This window comes from Orycteropus afer, unplaced genomic scaffold, assembly GCF_000298275.1.
Source record: "Orycteropus afer afer isolate SDZICR_OR568_19922 unplaced genomic scaffold, OryAfe1.0 scaffold00005, whole genome shotgun sequence".
NCBI classification, from domain to species: Eukaryota; Metazoa; Chordata; class Mammalia; order Tubulidentata; family Orycteropodidae; genus Orycteropus; species Orycteropus afer.
In genome coordinates, this window is record NW_006921592.1 from 26,285,154 (window position 1) to 26,304,672 (window position 19,519).

Consider the following 19,519-nt stretch of genomic DNA (forward strand, 5'->3'; position numbering starts at 1 on the left):
GGAGGAAGTGGGAGGGGAGCTGTTGCATTGTGATAAACTGTGGTCAATGACATGAGACAAAGTATATGTGAACTGCTATATAGAAAGTGAATTTGCTCTGTAAATCTTCACCCAAATCACAATAAAAAAAAAAATTATAAAAAGAACATAAAGAAAAAAAGAATATTGTCTAATATAGTACTGGACGATGAGTCTCCTAGGTTGGAAAGCACAATGGTGGCTGCAACCAATGATGACAAAGATGGTGCAGGACTGGGTAATATTTACATGCTGTTTCACATGGGGTCACCATGACTTAGTGCTGACTCAACTGCAACCAACAACAGCATCAAGGGCAACTCCATACAAGTAACAGACACTCCGGCTATGTGGCTTGAAAGAAAGGGCAGAACCCTAGAATATTTTCTGGAGGGGGGGAATCAGGGTTATTGCTTAAAGCGGCATCCATCCATTTTAAGAGACTCCACCCCTGGAATGCTACTTTACTTCATAGCCTTAACAACTTAAGCACATTAGCAGAAAAAAAGTAGACTTGGGATGCTGGGTACTTGAACACAATGCTCACAATCACTACAGATTTTGTCCCTGGAAACTCACCTGGAGGGAGAATGCCCGCAGAGCTGGAATTGGGATCAAGGCAGCCATGAAGAAAGCAGTGACGTTGCTGATAGATGTGAGGGCCACGCTAGCTCCTGTGCGCTTGAGGCACTCCCCGGTCCTGTCCTGTGGACGAGAAATCGTAGCACTTGGAGTTGTACAGGCAGGATCACCAGAGAGCACAGATCGTGTGAACAATTCCAAAATATGATGAAGTCATACAACTGGTATTTTATAATGCTGGTGTTACATGATAAGAAATATCTGTCGAACCCTCTAACACCAGCATTATATAAATCTTGATAGCCATGTTCTCTTCATGCTTATAACTATCCAAAGCAGGAAGCTACAAGGTAATGATTTAAACACATTTTTAATATGAATTAAGAAACCAAAAAACCAGTTGCCATTGAGTTGATTCTGACTCATGGTGACCCCATGTGAGTAAGAGGGTACTCCGTGGGGTTTCCAATGGCTGTGATCTTTTGGATGAAGATCACTAAGTCTTTCTCCCAAAACACTTCAGGTGGACTCAAGTGTCCAATCTTTGGTTAGTACCCAAGTGTCTAATTATGTGCACCACCCAGGACTCCCATATTTCTAGACACCCCAAAGAAAGAAGATCTTGGCACCTCTCAAAGCTAACAGTGTCCTGAGATTCTTTTAGTTTACTTTCAAAGACACTTTATTTAGAGCCAATAATGTGTCATTGGACATGGGACAGAGAATATTTACTGGACTATACTGAGGAAAATCTAAGGCCAAATAATCAGGAACACAGGGAACTCTGGCAGTCCCCAAAGCTTTCTTCTTTTGTTTTCCTATTACCTCAAAAGGGATTCTTTTATTCTGTCCAGTTTCACTAAATGCATGTGCCAGAAGGAAAACATCATCCACACCAACACCAAGAGCAAGAAACGGCAAAACCTGTAGCACAAACACAGGACAGTGGCGTTAGACATACGAGATCCAATTTCATTAATTCTAAAGCTATTGCAAACATTGACACCAGTGTCTCTAATACCTACCCAAAGAAAAGCTTACATTAACTCATTGTAAAAAAACATAGTTTTATAGCAGGTCTTGTACATTTTTATTTCCAAGGACCAATAATTTTTTAAACAATAAATGAGAAGAAATCTAACTCATCTAATGTAGCAGTTCTCAGAGCATGGTCCCTGGGCCATGTTGAACTTGTTAGAAACATAAATTCTTATGTCCTACACCTTAGAACTGCTGAATCACAAACACTGAGGCTAAGGGCCCAGCACTCTGTTTTTATAAGCTTGCCAGGTGAACTGCTGCTCTACTAAGGGGTGAACTATCTCTGGTACTAAACAAGCCCATTCTGACCTTCTGCCCACTGCCCCAATTGGTCCATGTACAGATAGCACCCCTGACACATGGGACAATCAAGTAGGAAAGGGTAAAGACTCTTTGGGTAAGGTGGATGCATGTGAGGCTGGCTAGACCGAGCCCTGGAGAGGGGTATGTGTAAACTAACAGCTAAGGAATGGCTCCTGAAGTACCTGAGTTGTTGCAGCGTTAAAGGAAATCCCGATCAATGAACACAGGCCCAATCCTGCAGCCACTGACAGTGCAACCAACAGGACGCCAGCCAGCCCCACGGCACCCTGGGACTTGGAGCAGTCCCAGCGCAGCATGGTTAAACAGGCATAGGCAAGCTGCAAGCAGAACAACAGGGTGGGTGGGGGGTAGGTGGAGGGATGAAGGGGAAAGGGAAGAATAGAGGGAAGGGTGGGGGGAAACACAAAACAAAAGCCAAACATTAGAATGTGTGATGATTCTAATGTTTTCCCCCACCCATCACCCCAACTCAAAAACAGAATTCATCAAACCCCACAACAACAAAAATTTACATTACAGACATCACACAAAATGATGGGCAAACTGCAAATGGGAAAAAACGCTTTACAGGACCACTTTTGAAACCGTTATGAAGCTGATAGGGTCTATAAGCTTTCTCTGTCTCGAATGCAAGTGTAGGTTAAGAGCAGTCAGTTAAAAAGCAGAGCGGTCATGGGAATGTAAAAACTTAAAAAGAAGTCAAAACAGCAAAACGAACAAACAACCTCAGGAGCAGGGAATCGATTGTTACCATCAGTAAGTAGCCACTGGCCACTCGGATGACGCTGACATCGGAGAAGGATTTTAGGATGTCGTCCAGGGTCGTCGTGGTAAAGGAAAGCACCTTCTGAGTGGAGTTTTGAGTGACGCTTTGATGAACCACCTGTGGTCCCAACATAAGGGTAAATTCCCAAATGGAATGAAAGGTTCAATGAGCTTCAATAGCACAGACCTCTAGTAAAGAAGCACCCCTCCCAACCCCCACCTGCTTATGATACGTTAAAAAAACATTTGAGGGTGGGAGGGTTTGAACTTGGATGAACATTAAATGCCTCTGGGCTTAGGACAATGAAGTCTATAGCTAATCAAGTGACAATGTGGTGTTGTGGTGAGTGGAGTAATTGGAGTTCCCCTCAGAGGGCTTTATTTACTCAAGTCAAGACTGCTATTCTCCTCTCCATAAGTCTAGGACTGTTTGCGGTTTCACCGGTTCTCCCCTAATCCAAAACAACTCATTCTTGCAGGCACTCCTCCCCCCTCCATTTGCTGGCCACTTTTAAAAGGTCACATGCAGCTCGGTAGAGGTCACTGCTTGGGAAACAAAGGCCAGCTCCTATCACATGACCTAACCAGGGGCCTGCAGCTGTGAACAGATTCTATGCCTTGCTAATGTTTTCCAGACACCTTTTCTTGTTAGCCCAGTGTTTTAAAAACAGTTATGCCTTTGCTCAAAAGTTCACAATTGGTTACTGAAAGTGTTTTACGGCAACCCAATTAGAATTAGTGTCTCTTAAACAGATTTTCATGACATAAATATTATCCTAAGATTTTAAATATCAAGGAAAGGAAAAAAAAAAAAATTCATCCCATGAAATGCCAATAATTATTTGTTTTGAAAATAAATAATGAAAAAAAGTTTTAAAATATTGTTGACATGTAGTGTCTGGTAACTAGAGTTTGTACCCGAATTCAAGGTGTTTGGAATTTACCTCCACATACGTCCTCTGCCAGGCTTCCAGGATGGCTGCTGCTTTGTCTTCATTCCAGTTGATGTGTGAGACATACTCATACCCCTTGAAGTGTTCATACATTTGCTTGGGGGTCATTAACTGAAACATAGTCTGCAAGGCGTGGGCGCTGTGATGGATTGGAGGGGGGCAGAGCATAAACATTCCCAGGAAGCAGTTTCACTTTGGAAAAATCCTGAATGAGTGAGCCCACCCCCACACCCCCCTCAACTCACTTGAAGAAATTCTTTTCTTCTATTTAAGCACATGTTTCCATTAAAATGGGACCTGGATGGTGATTTTGTTTCATAGACTGATGTACCATATTAAAGGTGTAACCTTACAAACCTTTTACAGATATACCCCAAAATTAAATTAATAGGCAATTTCCTTTCTCAGTTTCGATTCAATGAAACAGGAAGAGTAGAGGAGTAGATAGTCTGACCAGATATACTGGGCTCAACCAGGCACAGTTGCTTGTGCAGAAATCCCAGACGATGGCTTTCCCAAGGGAGACATCACAGACTAAATGTCTGACACTTGACCAGAGTCCACACATGCACAAAGGATAATTCTTACTTAGCAGTTAGTTCTTGATCTTTTTCTCTAACAGAAGGTGGCTGTATTTAGCATATGTAATTTATAAGGTAGCTACGACTAATGTCTCCTGCCCACTTGACATTGTAGGTTGTCTTACATTTCCCCTGCTTTTCTACATAATGGGCCTATCTTCTAAAATCCTGGTCAGTAACTAGAGTCTTGCTGAAAACTACAAATCCATCCTTGAAATATTCCCCACAAGGTGGTTTTTGCAAGCAGGTCTGGTCTCCTAATATTTCCTAATATTCTATTACACCAGACGGCTAGCTAGCATAACAGTTAAGTATTAATACAAATATATGTGCAGATGTCAGAAGGGAAGTGGTTTCTAGGGAAAGCACGAAAAATAGATGGCTCAGATTTTACTCTGTGTGTTAGATTACCTGACCAGTTTTCCAGTGCTGTTCTTGACTGTGCCACCCACAATCAATTCCTCCTGCCAGTGCATATACTTTCTGGATAATCCATGACATCCACCATTCAAAACAAGGGCCATATCAAGAGGCTAAAATAAAAAGACAGCCACATAATTACAGGAATTAGTAGGCAGGTCACATGCCTTGTTAAAATCCAGTACATTAAGGGCTTGTTTGTTACAGAGAGAACATTAATAACAAGGCTAATGAGAGGCGTATGGCCAATCTTGCAGCAAAATTTAGTTCTACAAACAGAATGAGTTCCATAGGCAAAAAAAAGTCATTAAGAACAAAATCTTAAAAATGAAAATAATAAAGAGAACTAAAAATGGATTTCAGGGGGAAAAAAAAAAGTTTTTGTCTCTTTCCCTTCTGAAAGAATCAATGACCGTACTCACTTTGGTTGAATTTTTGTTGGGGGCGGTGGCGGGGCAGTCTGGATCAGCCGGATTGAGGCAGGGGCGGTCCATGTAACCATGACCAACTTCAGCCTTATTCAGCATTTCCTCCCAGCTGTCCACTTGGTAGTTTATTTTCTTTAACTCTTCTAGGAATTCCAAAGGGTCAAAGTTGGTCCACCGCAAAGGAGGCTTACCTCTGTAAAAGAAATTAGGAGACAAAACAATGAAAAGCGGCTTTCAAATGCTTAGTAAGATAGTAATTTTGCACAAGGCTTTTTGGTAATGCTGTAATTCTGGGACCCTGGCATAAAAAAATAAATGCTCCTTTCTAGTACATCTGCCTGCAAACCTAATGCCAGGAAATGCTCTTGTAAGATGGCAGAGAGCTTATAAATGAAAGAAAGAATTAAAAAATCTTTGCTTGCATGTATTAGTTATTATTAATTATTGTTATTAATTGTATGTAATATGTAAAAACAAAATTAGCCAATATTGTGAGTCTAGATTAGCCACTCCTTGGAAGGAAGGTTGGGCAATCTACTTCTGTAGTGATAGCACCTCGGAAACCCAAGGAGGGGTCTCTATGAGTCGGGTCCGACTGGATGGCACACAACAACAACAACAAGCAGAGGACTGAGATCCAAAATTGAAAAAAAAAAAAGAGGGACTCACAGTGTCAAATTAGCACTTGCCAGCCTAATAGATGCTTTGTAAATGTCATCAATCAAAATATTTGATCTCTATTACCTTTAATAATCCCATACTTATGAGCTCCCTCTGACAGCCTGGCAATCAACCAGGCAAGCCCCCTGCTGCCTCTGCCATCACCACCATCGAGGCCACTTCCCCCCACACTCACTTTTGAATCTGTGCTGTTGACAGACCAGAAAGGCTTTTGGCTGCCTGTTATGTGGTTCAAACCACACTGTAGCTGCTTAACCAGGCTGAAGTCATTATTCAGAATCTCCCAACCAGAAAACACAAAACCCCTTATTTCCCATCTAAAACTGTACACTGAAGGTCAGGGCATGGCCACTGCAAATTGCTTTTGCAGATATGCTCAAGCCAGGACAGAAACAATAACCCAAGCACCAACTCTTGCATAATTAACTGAAACCGTCTACACTGATTAACAATTACTCTTTAAATGATGCAGTATGTATAATATCCAGCTACTGCGCTATGAAGCATCCCCAGCCATTGCCTTCAAAGATAGCAGATTTCCCCCTTCAACGTCATTAATGTGATCCTCAGAAAAGTTAGCATTTTACTTCACAGTAAGATCTTGAACTTTAACTCACAATATTTAGTTCTGACTTCTCTACCCACTGATAAAGTCTTTTCTTCAAAAAATAAAACAAGGGGCTACATTAAGTGGCTGGTCTGCAAAACTGCAAACATTTTAAAGAGTTAAAATTGCACATGCTCCACAATAATTTGCATTTTATTTGCATATAAATAGGTTGGTAAAAGTGAATGAAATTTAATGATGCCTACAGAACTTTTTTTTGAAAAGAGGAAAAACATTCTTCGAATGTCCCCTCCCCCCACTATTCACTCAAAATATGCACATGGAATTTCAATGTTTTTATTTCTTGTTCAAAACTGAAAGAGAATAAACAATGATCAAACATCAAAAACATTCTGTTCTAGAAAACCAGATCATACACTTACAGGAGATAAGCTGTCCCGGATTGTAATTTTGCCCCTTCCCAGAAGCAGTCCAAAGGTGTAATAATTAAACAAGGGTAAAGATATTCTATTATCTGTCAAAGGTAAAAAGAACATGCCACATATTAGGCTAATCCATAGTACTGGCGGGGGGGGGGGGGGGCTTTGAGAAGATTTTTAGAAATGTTTGTAAACAAAAAGAAAATGTACCTGATCCATGTAACCTGTTTCTGTGATAAGCTCTCCTGATTTGTAGCACAAATGTTCCAATTTCCACTGTCTATAAAAAAGAAAAGCAGAGATAAAAAATTTCTCATTGTAGTACTCTATGGAAATCAGTTGCAAAAGCAGAACTATAGAATATGTAGAAAGAATTGCAATTTCTATCTCTTTTAAGCATCTGTCAAAACTAGCAAAGCTTTTGCCAAGTGGAGACCCAGCAAGCTTGCTTTAATGAATAGATAATTCTTGATTGTAATTAACATGTGGGGTGTTTATGTAAATGAATTCTACCAAAGTACTTGAAAAGTCTTGTTTTCTTAAGTGTATTCTCCCAATAATTTTGTTTACACCATTAATTTGCTTTTCTACATACATTAAGGGACTTTAGGGCAGCCCAGTTGAATTATCACAAATTCAAAATAAGTGAGGACTCAATTAGTGAGGTTTTAATGTATAAACATACATCCAGGTGGGAAAATATTACTGACTTTTTTAATGGCAGCTATGGGGACAATGTTCTTATTATGTATAATAGGTAGTATTCAAATGAACTTTCCTGTTCTAAAGAACAAATGCTGTAAAAGATACTTGCCAGATAGAGCCAATTCCCACATTACAATGAGATGAGAATAAAGAACTTACTCTGCTCTTGTCCTATAGAAATGATATTAAACATACTGATCAATGATCAATTCAGAATTCTACTACAAAAGCATGAGTGAATGAAGGAGATAAATCTAATCTGAAAAAATAGATTTGGAAGAGTAGGGAATGGAAAATGGGGAAAATGCAAGAGGAAAAAAAAAAAAATCAAAGCAAAAAACTCCCTCCAAACTGCTCTATTTTATTGGTTTCCTAAAGGAAGTCTGTTTTCAACCAAAAGGCTTTCTAGACTTTCTCCTCTTCCCTAACCCTCCTCTCAGAACCTTCCTAGCCATCCTTCAGAGTCCTACTATAAAACACCACCTTCTTGCTAAGTTTTCTCTGACCAAAGCTGCCGAAAATGACCCCTTTGTGTTGAATTCTAGACATTAGCTGGGTGGATCTCCTGCTTGGAGATCAGAGCACTTGTTGAGGGACTGTATGTGTTCAGCTTTGTACATGCCTAACTTATTGATGTTTTTCCTCTCTAACTAGACTATGAGCTCCTTGAAGGCAGAGACCAAGTTATCCATTCACCAGCCACCCACCTATCCATACATCCATCTATTTTTCCTCCCTTCCTCCCATCCAGTTAGCCACCCATATATACATTTATGTTTTAATTCTACATAGCATCAACACAGAGTACTGATGGCCATGTGAAAATGTAGTTAGAGACACTGGAGTGTTCTACAAGCCAAGGATCCTTGGTTGTCATGCCAAGGAGAGAGGTGAGGAACAGATCCTCAGAAGGCCAATACCCTGATTTCAAACTCCTAGCTTCCAGAACTGTGAGACAATAAATTTCTGTTCGTATAACTCACCCAATTTGTATGTATAAGTATATACAGAGATGGATGGGTTTGAGTAGATTCTCATTAAACTCTTACTTAGGATTTCTTGAAAACGGTGTGATTGTGTATTAGGAAAAACCACAGGGCTTGGAGCCATAAGAACAGGTTTGAAACCTGGAACTAGCATTTAATAAATGTATGAACTTGGGCAAATGCTCTAATCACTTTAATTACCAGTTTTCTCACCTGAAAAATGGAATGGGTTGAACTAGGCCTTTTAAAAAATTCATTCCAATGCATAAAAGTTCTCTGCTTCTACCTAGCTTAAGAAGAATGTGATTTTATTGTTTCATCAAGTCTCTTTAGGTGTGTAAGTGACAAAACAGTTGCCATCAAGTCAATTCCAACTCATGGTGACACCATGTGTGTCAGAGCACTGCTTCATAGAGTTTCCAATGGCTCATTTTTCAGAAAAAAAGATGGCCAGGACTTTCTTCCGAGGCACTTTTGGGTGGATTAGGACTGCCAACCTTTCATTCAGCAGCAGAGCACATTAACCATCTGCACCACTCAGGGACTCCCACATAAATGATATGTCACCTCAAATAGTGTTCCACTAACTATATTAAAAACATGTCAGAGTGTTTATAATGGCTTTGGGACACCCATTTCCAGCCTTTTCACAGATCTTCTATTGCAAATTTTGTGAAACTGCCCTTGGTAGTTGCTTCCCTTACAGGGTTCCTTACAGACTGGTATGGCTATGCTGGCAAGAGTCAAGATGTGCTCTTCAGCCATCATGGCCTAACAACAGTGCTAAACTACCTCTTGACATTTCTAAAGCCCTTTCCAACATAGATCTGATCTTCTCCTGGAATCACATGGTCATAAGCCAAGTTTATAGTGACCTGTCCAGGTGATGCCCCTGGGATAACACACCTCAGGCTGGAACAGGTCTTAGGGCCAATCTAGTTATATCCATGGAGAATTGAGGCTAGCGCAGGGACAAGCATAAATCTTACTTGTACTCTTGCTACTGGTTCTCCCCTGGTCATTGACTATGTCTATGCTACCCTACCTCACCTGTCATGGGTAAAAAATATCATACTGTCAACTAATCAGTTAAGAGGGACTTGAAACTCTAGGGGGTGGAATAGGGTTAGGTAATTACTGACCTAGTTGTTCCCTGGAGTCTAGTTCTAGCATCTCAATAATCAAGAGAGAAGATCTAGCTTAAATTAATCAATCCAGGCAGTTGGTCTGCCAATCAACAAAATGTCCACTCTATTATAAATGACGGGGTACAACAATGAACAAGGTGGAATCCCTGCCCTAAAGTACCTTACAGCTTAAACAGATGAGAAAAAGAACTGTTTGTTCTGTCTTAAACTCTTTCTAAACTTTTACTATACTTACAGCACTCTTACATTACCTATAAAGTTAAAGGATGATATTTTTAAAGGGGTGTGTGTGTGTGTACGTGTTCATGTATGTGTGTTTATCCACCTTACTCAACAAATCTGTCAGCATAAATTCATAGTGGTTCAATCCTCCTTTTTTACTTTCTATTACATTCAACTGACAGTATCTGCAGTGAAGACAAATTGATGAGATTTCTTTTTCCCCCTCCCTTCCTCCCTTTTTCCCCTTCCCTTTCCTTCATTTCTTTTTTTCATAACTTCTATTAGTTGACGTAAAACAAAACAAAAAACACCAAACTCATTGTTGTCAAGTTGAATTGCAACTCAGAGTGATCCTATGGGACAGAGTAGAACTGCCCCATAGGGTTTCCAAGGCTGTAAATCTTTACGGAAGCAGACTGCTTCATCTTTCTCCTTTGGAATGGCTGGTGAGTTTAAATTGCCAACCTTTTGTTAGCAGCCAAGTGCTTAATCACTGTGCCATCTGTAACTGCTGCAAAAATGTCTTAAGCAATAGGAACATCTTTAGAGTGGGTTTAGAACTTCTCAAGAGGCGGCTTGAAGATCATGCTGACTTGGACTTAAGTGCCAACATATTTATTGAAAATACATTATAATGGACTTGCTCTGATAGTACTCTCTAAAAATAAATCAAGATGGAGAAAGCATATAATTTCATTAGAAAACTAACTAACTAATAGTTTATGTATATTTTCAGGACAACCTTATCTCCTGAAATAAAGGCGTCCAAACCTGCAGTTCCTTCCTGTCTGACTTACCTGTTATACATATATACATGGACTCTGCTGGCCTGGAGCGCTGAGTCCAGGTGTTGTCGGAGCGCTTCTGTGGTCAGGACATTAGCACCTTCTTCTTTTGGGGTCTGTATCATGAGTTGAGGATTAAACATGGCCTCTTCTCCAATCTTCTGGCGGGTATAATTTAATTCACGACTAACTCGTCCACCAACTGACAAATACACACGAGTTTCAATTATTAGGGCAAAACCATTGCAAATTCATGTTCCATCTGTTATCTCACTGATAGTTTTGTGATACACAATGAATGAATCCTGGACATGACAATGTTTGGCTGATGAGTCACAAACATAAACATTCACTTTATTATTACTGGCAATGCTAACTTTACCAATAACACACATACAAAAAATACTCATTAATCAAGATGTCTTTCAATAGGTGACTGGATAAACAAACTAGGGTACAACCATATAATGAAGGATTAAAAAAACAGAAAGAACAAACAACACCACTGAGTCAATTCTGACTTATAGTGATCCTATGTTGTTATGTGCCGTCGAGTCAGACCCGACTCACGGAGACTCCTCCTTGGGCTTCCGAGGCGGTATCACTATGGAAGTAGATAGCCCAACCTTCCTTCTGAGGAGTGGCTGGTGGGTTTGAACCACCAGCCTTCTGGTTAACAGTTAAGTGCCTTAGGCACTACACTGCCAGAGCTCCCATAGTGACCCTATACCAAAAAACAAACTCACTGCCATTGAGTCAAACTGACTCATAGCGACCCCTCCTTGGATTTCCAAGGCAGTATCACTACAGAAGTATATTGTCCAATCTTCCTTCCAGGGAGTGGCTGGTACATTTGAACCACCAGCCTTCTGGTTATCAGTCAAATGCCTTAGGCACTATGGCACCACAGTTTCCGGACAGAGTAAAAGGAGCTCTGGTAGCGTAGTGGATAAGGCAATTGGCCGCTAACCAAGTCAGTGGTTTGAACCCACTCTGTGGAAGGAAGATGGAGCAATCTATGCCTGTAAAGATTTACAGCCTTGGAAACCCAATGGGGGTCACTATGAGTCAGTATTGACTCGATGGTAGTGAGTTTTTATAGGACAGAGTAGAACTGGCCCGTAGTGTTTCCAAGGCTGTAAATCTTTATGGAAGCAGATTGTTCCATTTTTCTCTCACAAAGTAGCTGGTGGCTTTGAAGCGCCAACGCTTTGGTTAGCAGTTGAGCACTTTAGTCACTATGACACCAGAGCTCCTAATGGAATATTACTCAGTGATAAAAGGAAATGAGCTATCAAGCAGCAAAAAGATATGGAGGAATCTTAAATGCATATTGTCAAGTGAAAGAAGCCAGTCCAGAAAAGTTATACTACATGAAATTCTGGAAAAGGCAAACCTATAGAGACCAGAGGAGCTCTGGTAGCGTAGTGCCTAAGGCACTTGACTGCTAACCAGAAGGCTGGCGGTTCAAACCCACCAGCCACTCCTTGGAAGGAAGGTTGGGCAATCTACTTCCATAGTGATACTGCCTCGGAAACCCAAGGAGGGGTCACTATGAGTCGGGTCCGACTCGACGGCACATAACAACAACAACAAATAGGGACAATAAGGAGGCCTGGTGGTGCAATGGTTAAGCACTAGGTGGCTAAGCAAAAGGCCGGTAGTTCAAACCCACAAGCTACTCCACGGGAGAAAAAAAACTGGCAACCTGCTCCCATAAAGATTTCAGCCTAGGAAACCCTACGGGGCAGTTCTACTCTGTCATATGGGATTCGCTATAAGTAGGAATCAATTCGACAACCCACAACACCAACACAGGAAGAGGACAAAGATCAGTGGTTGCCAGAGGAGTGGGTGGGGAGGATGAATAGGTGGAGGACAGGGTATATTTAGGGCAGTGAAACAATTCTGTATGGTACTATAAAGTTGAACACATGACATTATGCATTTGTCAAAACCCATACAACTTTACAGCACAAAGAATGAACTCTTATGTAAACTATGGGGTTTGGTTAATAATAATGTATCAATATTGCTTCATCAATTCTAACAAATGTAACATATGGATGCAAGATGTTAATAATAATAGGAGAGAAAAAATACTCACTAAACCCATTAATGCCTGCCTGTCAGTCACATACACAAACCTAATAGATGCACGCTTTGTCTACATTATAACGAATATACCATATGGATAAAGGGGGAGGGAAAACTTGAGACACCTTTTCCTTGCAGACCAGACCAAATACCCGTATTACAATTTCTTTCACTTGTATAAACAATCTGCTCCTGCAGCACATTTCAAGATCAATGGCTTCAATTTACACTCTTCTCCTAAATAATCTGGCAAAGGTAACAGAAATGTTTCTCCTCCATCCAAAAAGAAACAAGGGAAGGTGGCAAATGTGTGTTCAGTACAAAACTTGCCAGGAAAAGATAAATAATATGATTCAAGTCAGATCCATGTGGGGGAAATCCCAGTTAAGAGGAACGAATTGTATCAGCCATGTATCAGCTCAGTCATAATGTGCAGTCCTAGAACCTGGTTCTGTCAGACTCACCTGGTAAGGACCCAGAACACACAGACACTAGGTTGTGAGTCGCCCCAGGTGATCTGAGCATGCTGCTAAGGGCAAGAACAGCTTGGGCAAGAACCAGGTTGGCCAAAGCCATGTATGCTGGAAGCCAACACGTTTAGGCACAGGTGACCCCCCCACCACTACCCTCCTGACACTGTTGCTGCAAACTGCTTTCCTCTCCCCCTTCTTCTTTTTAAATCCTCAGGATCAAGATTACGTTTCATTTATGGTTTGGGACCAACCTAAGACCAAAATGCTACACCTGGCTGGGAGGAACCATGGGAAGGGAGTTGCATTTCTCACTAGGGTGGTCGGTGATGGATGGGAGGGGGAGGCTGACAGTTATGTTGAGAGTCCAATCCAATATTATTGAAGAATAAGGGAGTGTGGAGGAGCCCATACGGGAAGGAACAGCAAAACAGTAAAGTAAATGCTAGAAGCACATGTCCTCCTATACACAAATCACACACAAAAGTACACACCCACATACCACACACCCACACACACATGCCCCACACATTTGCACACACACACATACACAGACACATACACCCCCCATCCCAAACTCACAACACACAAACACTCCAGGGCAAAGGAAGTGAGTCTGAATGCTTCCTTAAGTCACTGTTTACTGAGAAGTCGGCCTCCAGTTAGTGATCTTAGCTTTCCCACGAAGAGGACTCCTTTCTCTTCAAGTTTAGTATTCAAGGGCATAAACATTTGGTTTGGGCGAGTAAATAAGTACTGGGAACAGCGGGTTGTTTAGTCCTCTTGGCATATTTTATAAACAAGGGGTAGGCTAAAAAGCAAATAGTGCCCTCATTAGGAAAACTCGCCAGATTCATGGACTGGCAGGGTTGTCCGCACAGGTTCGAGCAGACAAGCATGGGCATGGAAGAAAGCTGCGAGAAGAGGTTTAGTGCAATGTGTGTGTGTGTGTAGGGTGCAAGGCAGTCCCTGGGTGGTGCAAACAGTTAACTTGCTTGCTACTAACTGAAAGATTGGGGGTTTGAGTCCACTTGCAGCTGCTTCAGAGAAAAGGCCTGGTGATCTTCCAAAAAATCAGCCACTGATAGTTCTGTCCCATACATGAGAGTGCCATAAGTGGGGCTTGACTACATGGCCACTGGTTATCTGGTGGTGTGTGTGTGAGAGACAAAAAGACAGAAGCAGATGATAATTTATCAGCTGGCTAACGGAAGTATTAAACTAAAATCCCCATGTGCAGAAAATTTTGTAAAATGCTGTGGGGCATTCCTGAAAGCCTGGCAATCAATTTGAATTTACAGAAAGAATGACCACAAGAAAACACTAGAAACCAACTTGCAACAGAGGCTGTGTTACTTGCCCCCCAGTGGCCTTTTTCACAGCACTCTGTCCTAAAGCTGCCTGAAGGAGGTCTTGCTCCTCCACCGGAATTGCAATCCCACACCGTGTTGATTTTCAACTAAGTAACGAGTGAACTGAATTAAACCCAACCCACATCCTCCAGAGAGGGAGAAGCTGTTTGAGGCTAAAAAGCCAATTCTGATGTCCAGAGGTCACTTTGGAAAAGCTGCAGAGCGGCACACCAAGGAGCTCAAACAGCCGTTGCTCAACTCATTCCTTTTTTTCTGGCTACATCCCAACCCATGCCCCATTCATAACTAAAAATCATTTCTATTTCCAAACTGCCTCCTCAAGCATGGGCATGGAAACAAACATACAAAAGCGAAGACCAGTCGCCATCAAGCTGATTTCCACTCATGGCAACCCCACGTGTGTAGGACTGCACTCCACAGGGTTTTCATCGCCTAATCTTGCTCTGGTAGCATAGTGGCTAAAGCACTTGACTGCTAACCAGAAGGCTGGCGGTTCAAACCCACCAGCCACTCCTCGGAAGGAAGGTTGGGCAATCCTACTTCCGTAGTGATACTGCCTCGGAAACCCAAGGAGGGGTCGCTATGAGTCGGGGCCGACTCGACGGCACACAACAACAACAACACAATCTTGCAGAAGTAGATCACCAGGCCTTCCATCTGAGGCATTTCTGGGTGGTGTGAACTGCCAACATGCCAGGTAACAGCCTAGTATGTTAACTGGCTGCCCCACTCAGGGACTGTCAAGCACTGGCATAGCTCTTATTTATACCTTTCTTGAAGTTTAAAACTCCAGGTGAATTAAAACAATTAAGATTAAAAACAAATAAATAAGCAGAATGACAGACATCCTCCTTCCCTCCTCGGTCAAAGTGACCCTAGTGCTGTCATAGGTGAGGGGCTGCCCTGGTGCACACAGATAGCCTCAGCACATCAGGGTTCAGCCCCCTTCAGATCCATGAAGGCCTCCCATGAAGTCACCTTTTTAAGATGTTTTAAGATGCTTATCTGAACAAACACACATTTAAAAAGGTACACATTTGTTAAGTCTCTGGAACTGAAAACTTCTTGCTCTTCCATCTCTTGTTCTAGTGAAAAATACAAATATTTTGCTAATGTGACAACCAGTTTCAACTAAGACAAGACTACTACCCTAGGTACAATGAGCAACTAGAATTGAAAGACTGAATTCTTCTCAAATTTCTTCAACCCCCTATACTGTATCTATATCTGAGTATAAAGTCAATTGGTTTTTACATATTATATGACTATATTTTACTGAACATTTCATTAAGTACAAATATGTCTTTGCACAACTATTCAATAACAGTTTTAAAAGTTTAGTTGACATCCATCTGCAAAAACGGCAAGGAGGCCACATGTTCTGACCTCCTCTAATCCCACAAAGGAATTACTATCAATAGCCCAAGGCCTATTCCTGAGAGGCCAGACATGCTGCCCCCCTCTTTTCTCCAACCATTCCTCCCAAAGCACCCACCACCTCTCTCCTGGGTTCGATAATTCGCTGCAGTGGCCACATAGAACTCACGGATTACGGGGTTTATTAGGGAAGCACCAGGCTACAACTCAAGTTCAGGAAGAACGCTCAGTCTCTCTCCCAGCCCACCATCCCTCAGCCAACAGTCTCTCATAGTCTCTTTCCCAGCAGTGCGTGTCCCTCGGTGTCTCACTCAGCAATGCCGTCTCTTGCGTCTCTTTCCCAGCAGCGCGTGTCTCTTTCAGGAGCGCGTGTCTCACCATCTTAATTGACAAATAGTCTTAACAGATTCTATCATTAAGCAAGTAAGTATCTGTGGTGCTTACTATGTGCTACAAGTCCCTGGGTGATGCAAACACTTAACGAGCTTAGCTGCTAACCAAAAGGTTGGTGGTCTGAGTCCACTCAGACACTCTTCAGAAGGAAATTCTGGTGATCTACTTCCAAAAAATGAACCACTGCAAACCCTACAGAGCACAGTTCTACTCTGACACACATGAGGTCATCATGAGTCAGAGTACTATGTGCTAAGCAGTGGGGATGTTGTAGTGGATAAGACTAGAATGTTCTTGCTCAAAGAGGCTCAAGAAGAGAACAGGCAATGGACAAGCAAACCAATAAAATAATTTCATGGTATGACAAGGACCATGAAAGAAAGAAGGATGGTGTGATTTATTGGAGGTGGGGTGGGGAAAGAGGACTTCAAATAGGATGACAAGGGAAAACCTAAAAGGAAGTAACATTTAAGCTGACTTTGCAAATAAGAAGGTACCAGCTTGGCAGTGAGGTGGGGGAACAGTGTCCTGGGCAAAGGAACCAGCAGGTGCAAAGCCTCAGGTCTGGTTTGTTGCAGGGAGAGAAAGGAGGCAAGTATGGCTGGAGCCTGGTGAGACCTGAATGATGTCATTCTTTTGCTTACACTGGTTGACTTAGCTCCTTCTCTGGGATACCTGTGTCATAAACTGCACCACATTCATATGGTCTTACATCAGTATTCACCCAGGGTGCTGTGGAACAAGCTACCAGAAACAGGAACCCCTCTGAACAGAGGAGTTTATGGCCTTGCATGACTTTTACTACTCTAGCAAAGGTCCATCCTAAATCACAGCCAAATAACAGCCCAAAGCTCTTCATTAGTTTGCTATATTCCTTATTGACTAAGTGTGAAGGTTCTACTCTCAAGAAGTTTCACAGAACCCATATTAAAGGACTGAATTTACAGTTGTGAGCTGGAGAAAAAATGGTTTTAAAGGTCAGATCCCTTCTTGTTTACTTAGAAATTCATCTAATGTTCATGAAATACTGTGAAGAACAATAACTGTTGTAAGGAAAGAACCAAAATATCTACCTTTTGTTGCATAGATATAGATAATATACCATCATGTTAACAGCTACTATTGCTGACAGATGGTTTTTGGATAATATTTACCTACATCCCTTTTTTAGGTTTATTTCAACTTCCTAATTTTTCTGCAACAAAGGTCTGATTGAAAACTTCTAAGTGACAGAACAACAAACTATAAATAAAACTATATGTAAAAAAAATTCCCCTATATTCTTCATCCCATCAATTCAATAACTTAATAAAATTACACTAACCCCTTTAAACAAGACTCAGGATAAATGTTATCACAGCATCCTGGGGCACAAAATAATCTTTCACATTTCAAGTCCAAAGCAGCAGTGAGGATTTAGTACAGTCCCTAATAAAATAATTGCTCCTCGGTAGCCTTCTCTGTAAAATGGGGATAAGAATCTACTACTAACCTCATAGGAGGGTGTGAGGATTAAGTGAAAATATATGTGAAAGTTCCCAAACCTTAACCAGAAGCTGAGCAGGTGTCCATCCATTTATTCATTCATTGTTAGGGCACATTATCATTGCCCATATTATACAGAGGAGGAAAAGCTGTTGCAGAGTTTGGGTGACTTACCCAAAGTCACCTGGCTAATAAGTGGCAGAAGTGAACCATTACCCTTGCATTCAGCGCCCTTTCCACTTGCCCTGCTAGCCTGTGGCTTCTGAACAGCAGCTGAGAACCTGAGTATAGCCCTGGAAGGTGGGCTTGCTGTTGTTCACTGCCACTGAGTTGGCCCCTAACTCATGACAACCTCACGTACAGAGAAATAGGACCATTGTGATAGATGGGGTTTTCACTATCTGTTCAGAAGTACATTCCCAGGCCTTTCTTCCTAATCATCTTAGTCGAGAAACTCTGCTAAAACCTGTTCAGCATGGTAGTAACATGCAAGCCTCCACAGGCGGAAGGGTGGTGGCTGCCCAAGAGGTACACTGGCTGGGCACTGAATTCAGGTGTCCTGCATGAGAGACGAGAATTCTACCACTGAACCACCAATGGTCTCTAGGAGGTGGGCTGTTATTGTTAAGTGTCATTGAGTCATTTTCAACTCATAGTGATCCTATGCACAACAGGCCAAAACACTGCCTGGTCCTGAGGCAACCTCACAATTCCAGCTGTGCTTAAACCCACTGTTTCATCCACTGTGTCAATCCATCTCATTGAGGGTCTCCCTCTTTTTTGCTGACCATCTACTTTACCAAGCGTGATATCTTTCTCTAGGGACTAGTCCCTCCTGATAATGTCCAAAGTACAAGTAATGAAATCTGGCCATTCTTGCTTCTAAGGAACATTTCAGCTGTACTTATTCCCAGACAGATTTGTTCATTCTTCTGGAAGTCCATGGTATATTTGATATTTCTTGTCAACACAATTCAAATACATCAATGCTTCTTTGATCTTCCTTATTCATTGTCCAGCTCTTACATACATATGAGGTGACTAAAAACACCATGGTTTGGGTTAGGTTCACCTTAGTCTTCAAAGTGACATCTTTGCTCTTTAACACTTTAAAGAGGTTTCTCACAGCAGATATAGCCAATGCAATACGTTGTTTGATTTTCTGACTTCTACTTCCAAGGGAGAAAAGATTGAAATTGTCAAGGATTCCATTCCACTTGGATCCACAAACAACCCAGGACGTGACCTAGAAATACCAAATTCCATAGACCAGACCAAACCATATTAAGCTCATGTCTAGAGCTTTTACAAAACATAAAAGAATTTCACAGGACAAACAAATGGAGGGCAATAAGATTGCCTCAAAGGCAGTATAGCTTTTAATGGGCACCATGGTGCCAGAACAGAGAGATGGGGCCAGAGAAACAGACAGTCACCCAGAGCAAGGAGCCCTAAGCCTCTTCATCTGCAAATTGTGCCATCTTGTTCCCTAGAAATCTGAGGCTTAAACCAATTCATTAGACCAAAAACAAACAAAAAACCCAAACCCACTGCCAATAAAGTCAATCCCGACTCACAGCAACCCCCATTGGGTTTCTAAGGCTGTAAATCTTTATGGAAGTAGATTGCCTCATCTTCCTCCCACAGAGCAGCTGGTAGGTTTGAACCACTGACCTTCTGCTTAGCAGCTAGATGCCT

At 41.7% G+C, this 19,519-nt stretch overlaps 1 protein-coding gene across 1 annotated transcript in view; it reads right to left on the reverse strand.

Annotated features, from left to right (window-relative positions):
- The window catches only part of PTCH1 (patched 1), a 65,264-nt gene that overhangs the window by 27,685 nt on the left and 18,060 nt on the right, over nucleotides 1-19,519 (reverse strand). The window contains exons 3-12 of the mRNA XM_007939171.1: nucleotides 10,639-10,828; nucleotides 6,991-7,060; nucleotides 6,784-6,875; nucleotides 5,107-5,305; nucleotides 4,676-4,797; nucleotides 3,675-3,822; nucleotides 2,717-2,848; nucleotides 2,127-2,282; nucleotides 1,426-1,524; nucleotides 598-723 (exon numbers count right to left, since the gene is read on the reverse strand). Coding sequence (XP_007937362.1) covers nucleotides 598-723; nucleotides 1,426-1,524; nucleotides 2,127-2,282; nucleotides 2,717-2,848; nucleotides 3,675-3,822; nucleotides 4,676-4,797; nucleotides 5,107-5,305; nucleotides 6,784-6,875; nucleotides 6,991-7,060; nucleotides 10,639-10,828 — 1,334 coding nt within the window. The remainder of the gene's footprint in view (nucleotides 1-597; nucleotides 724-1,425; nucleotides 1,525-2,126; nucleotides 2,283-2,716; nucleotides 2,849-3,674; nucleotides 3,823-4,675; nucleotides 4,798-5,106; nucleotides 5,306-6,783; nucleotides 6,876-6,990; nucleotides 7,061-10,638; nucleotides 10,829-19,519) is intronic.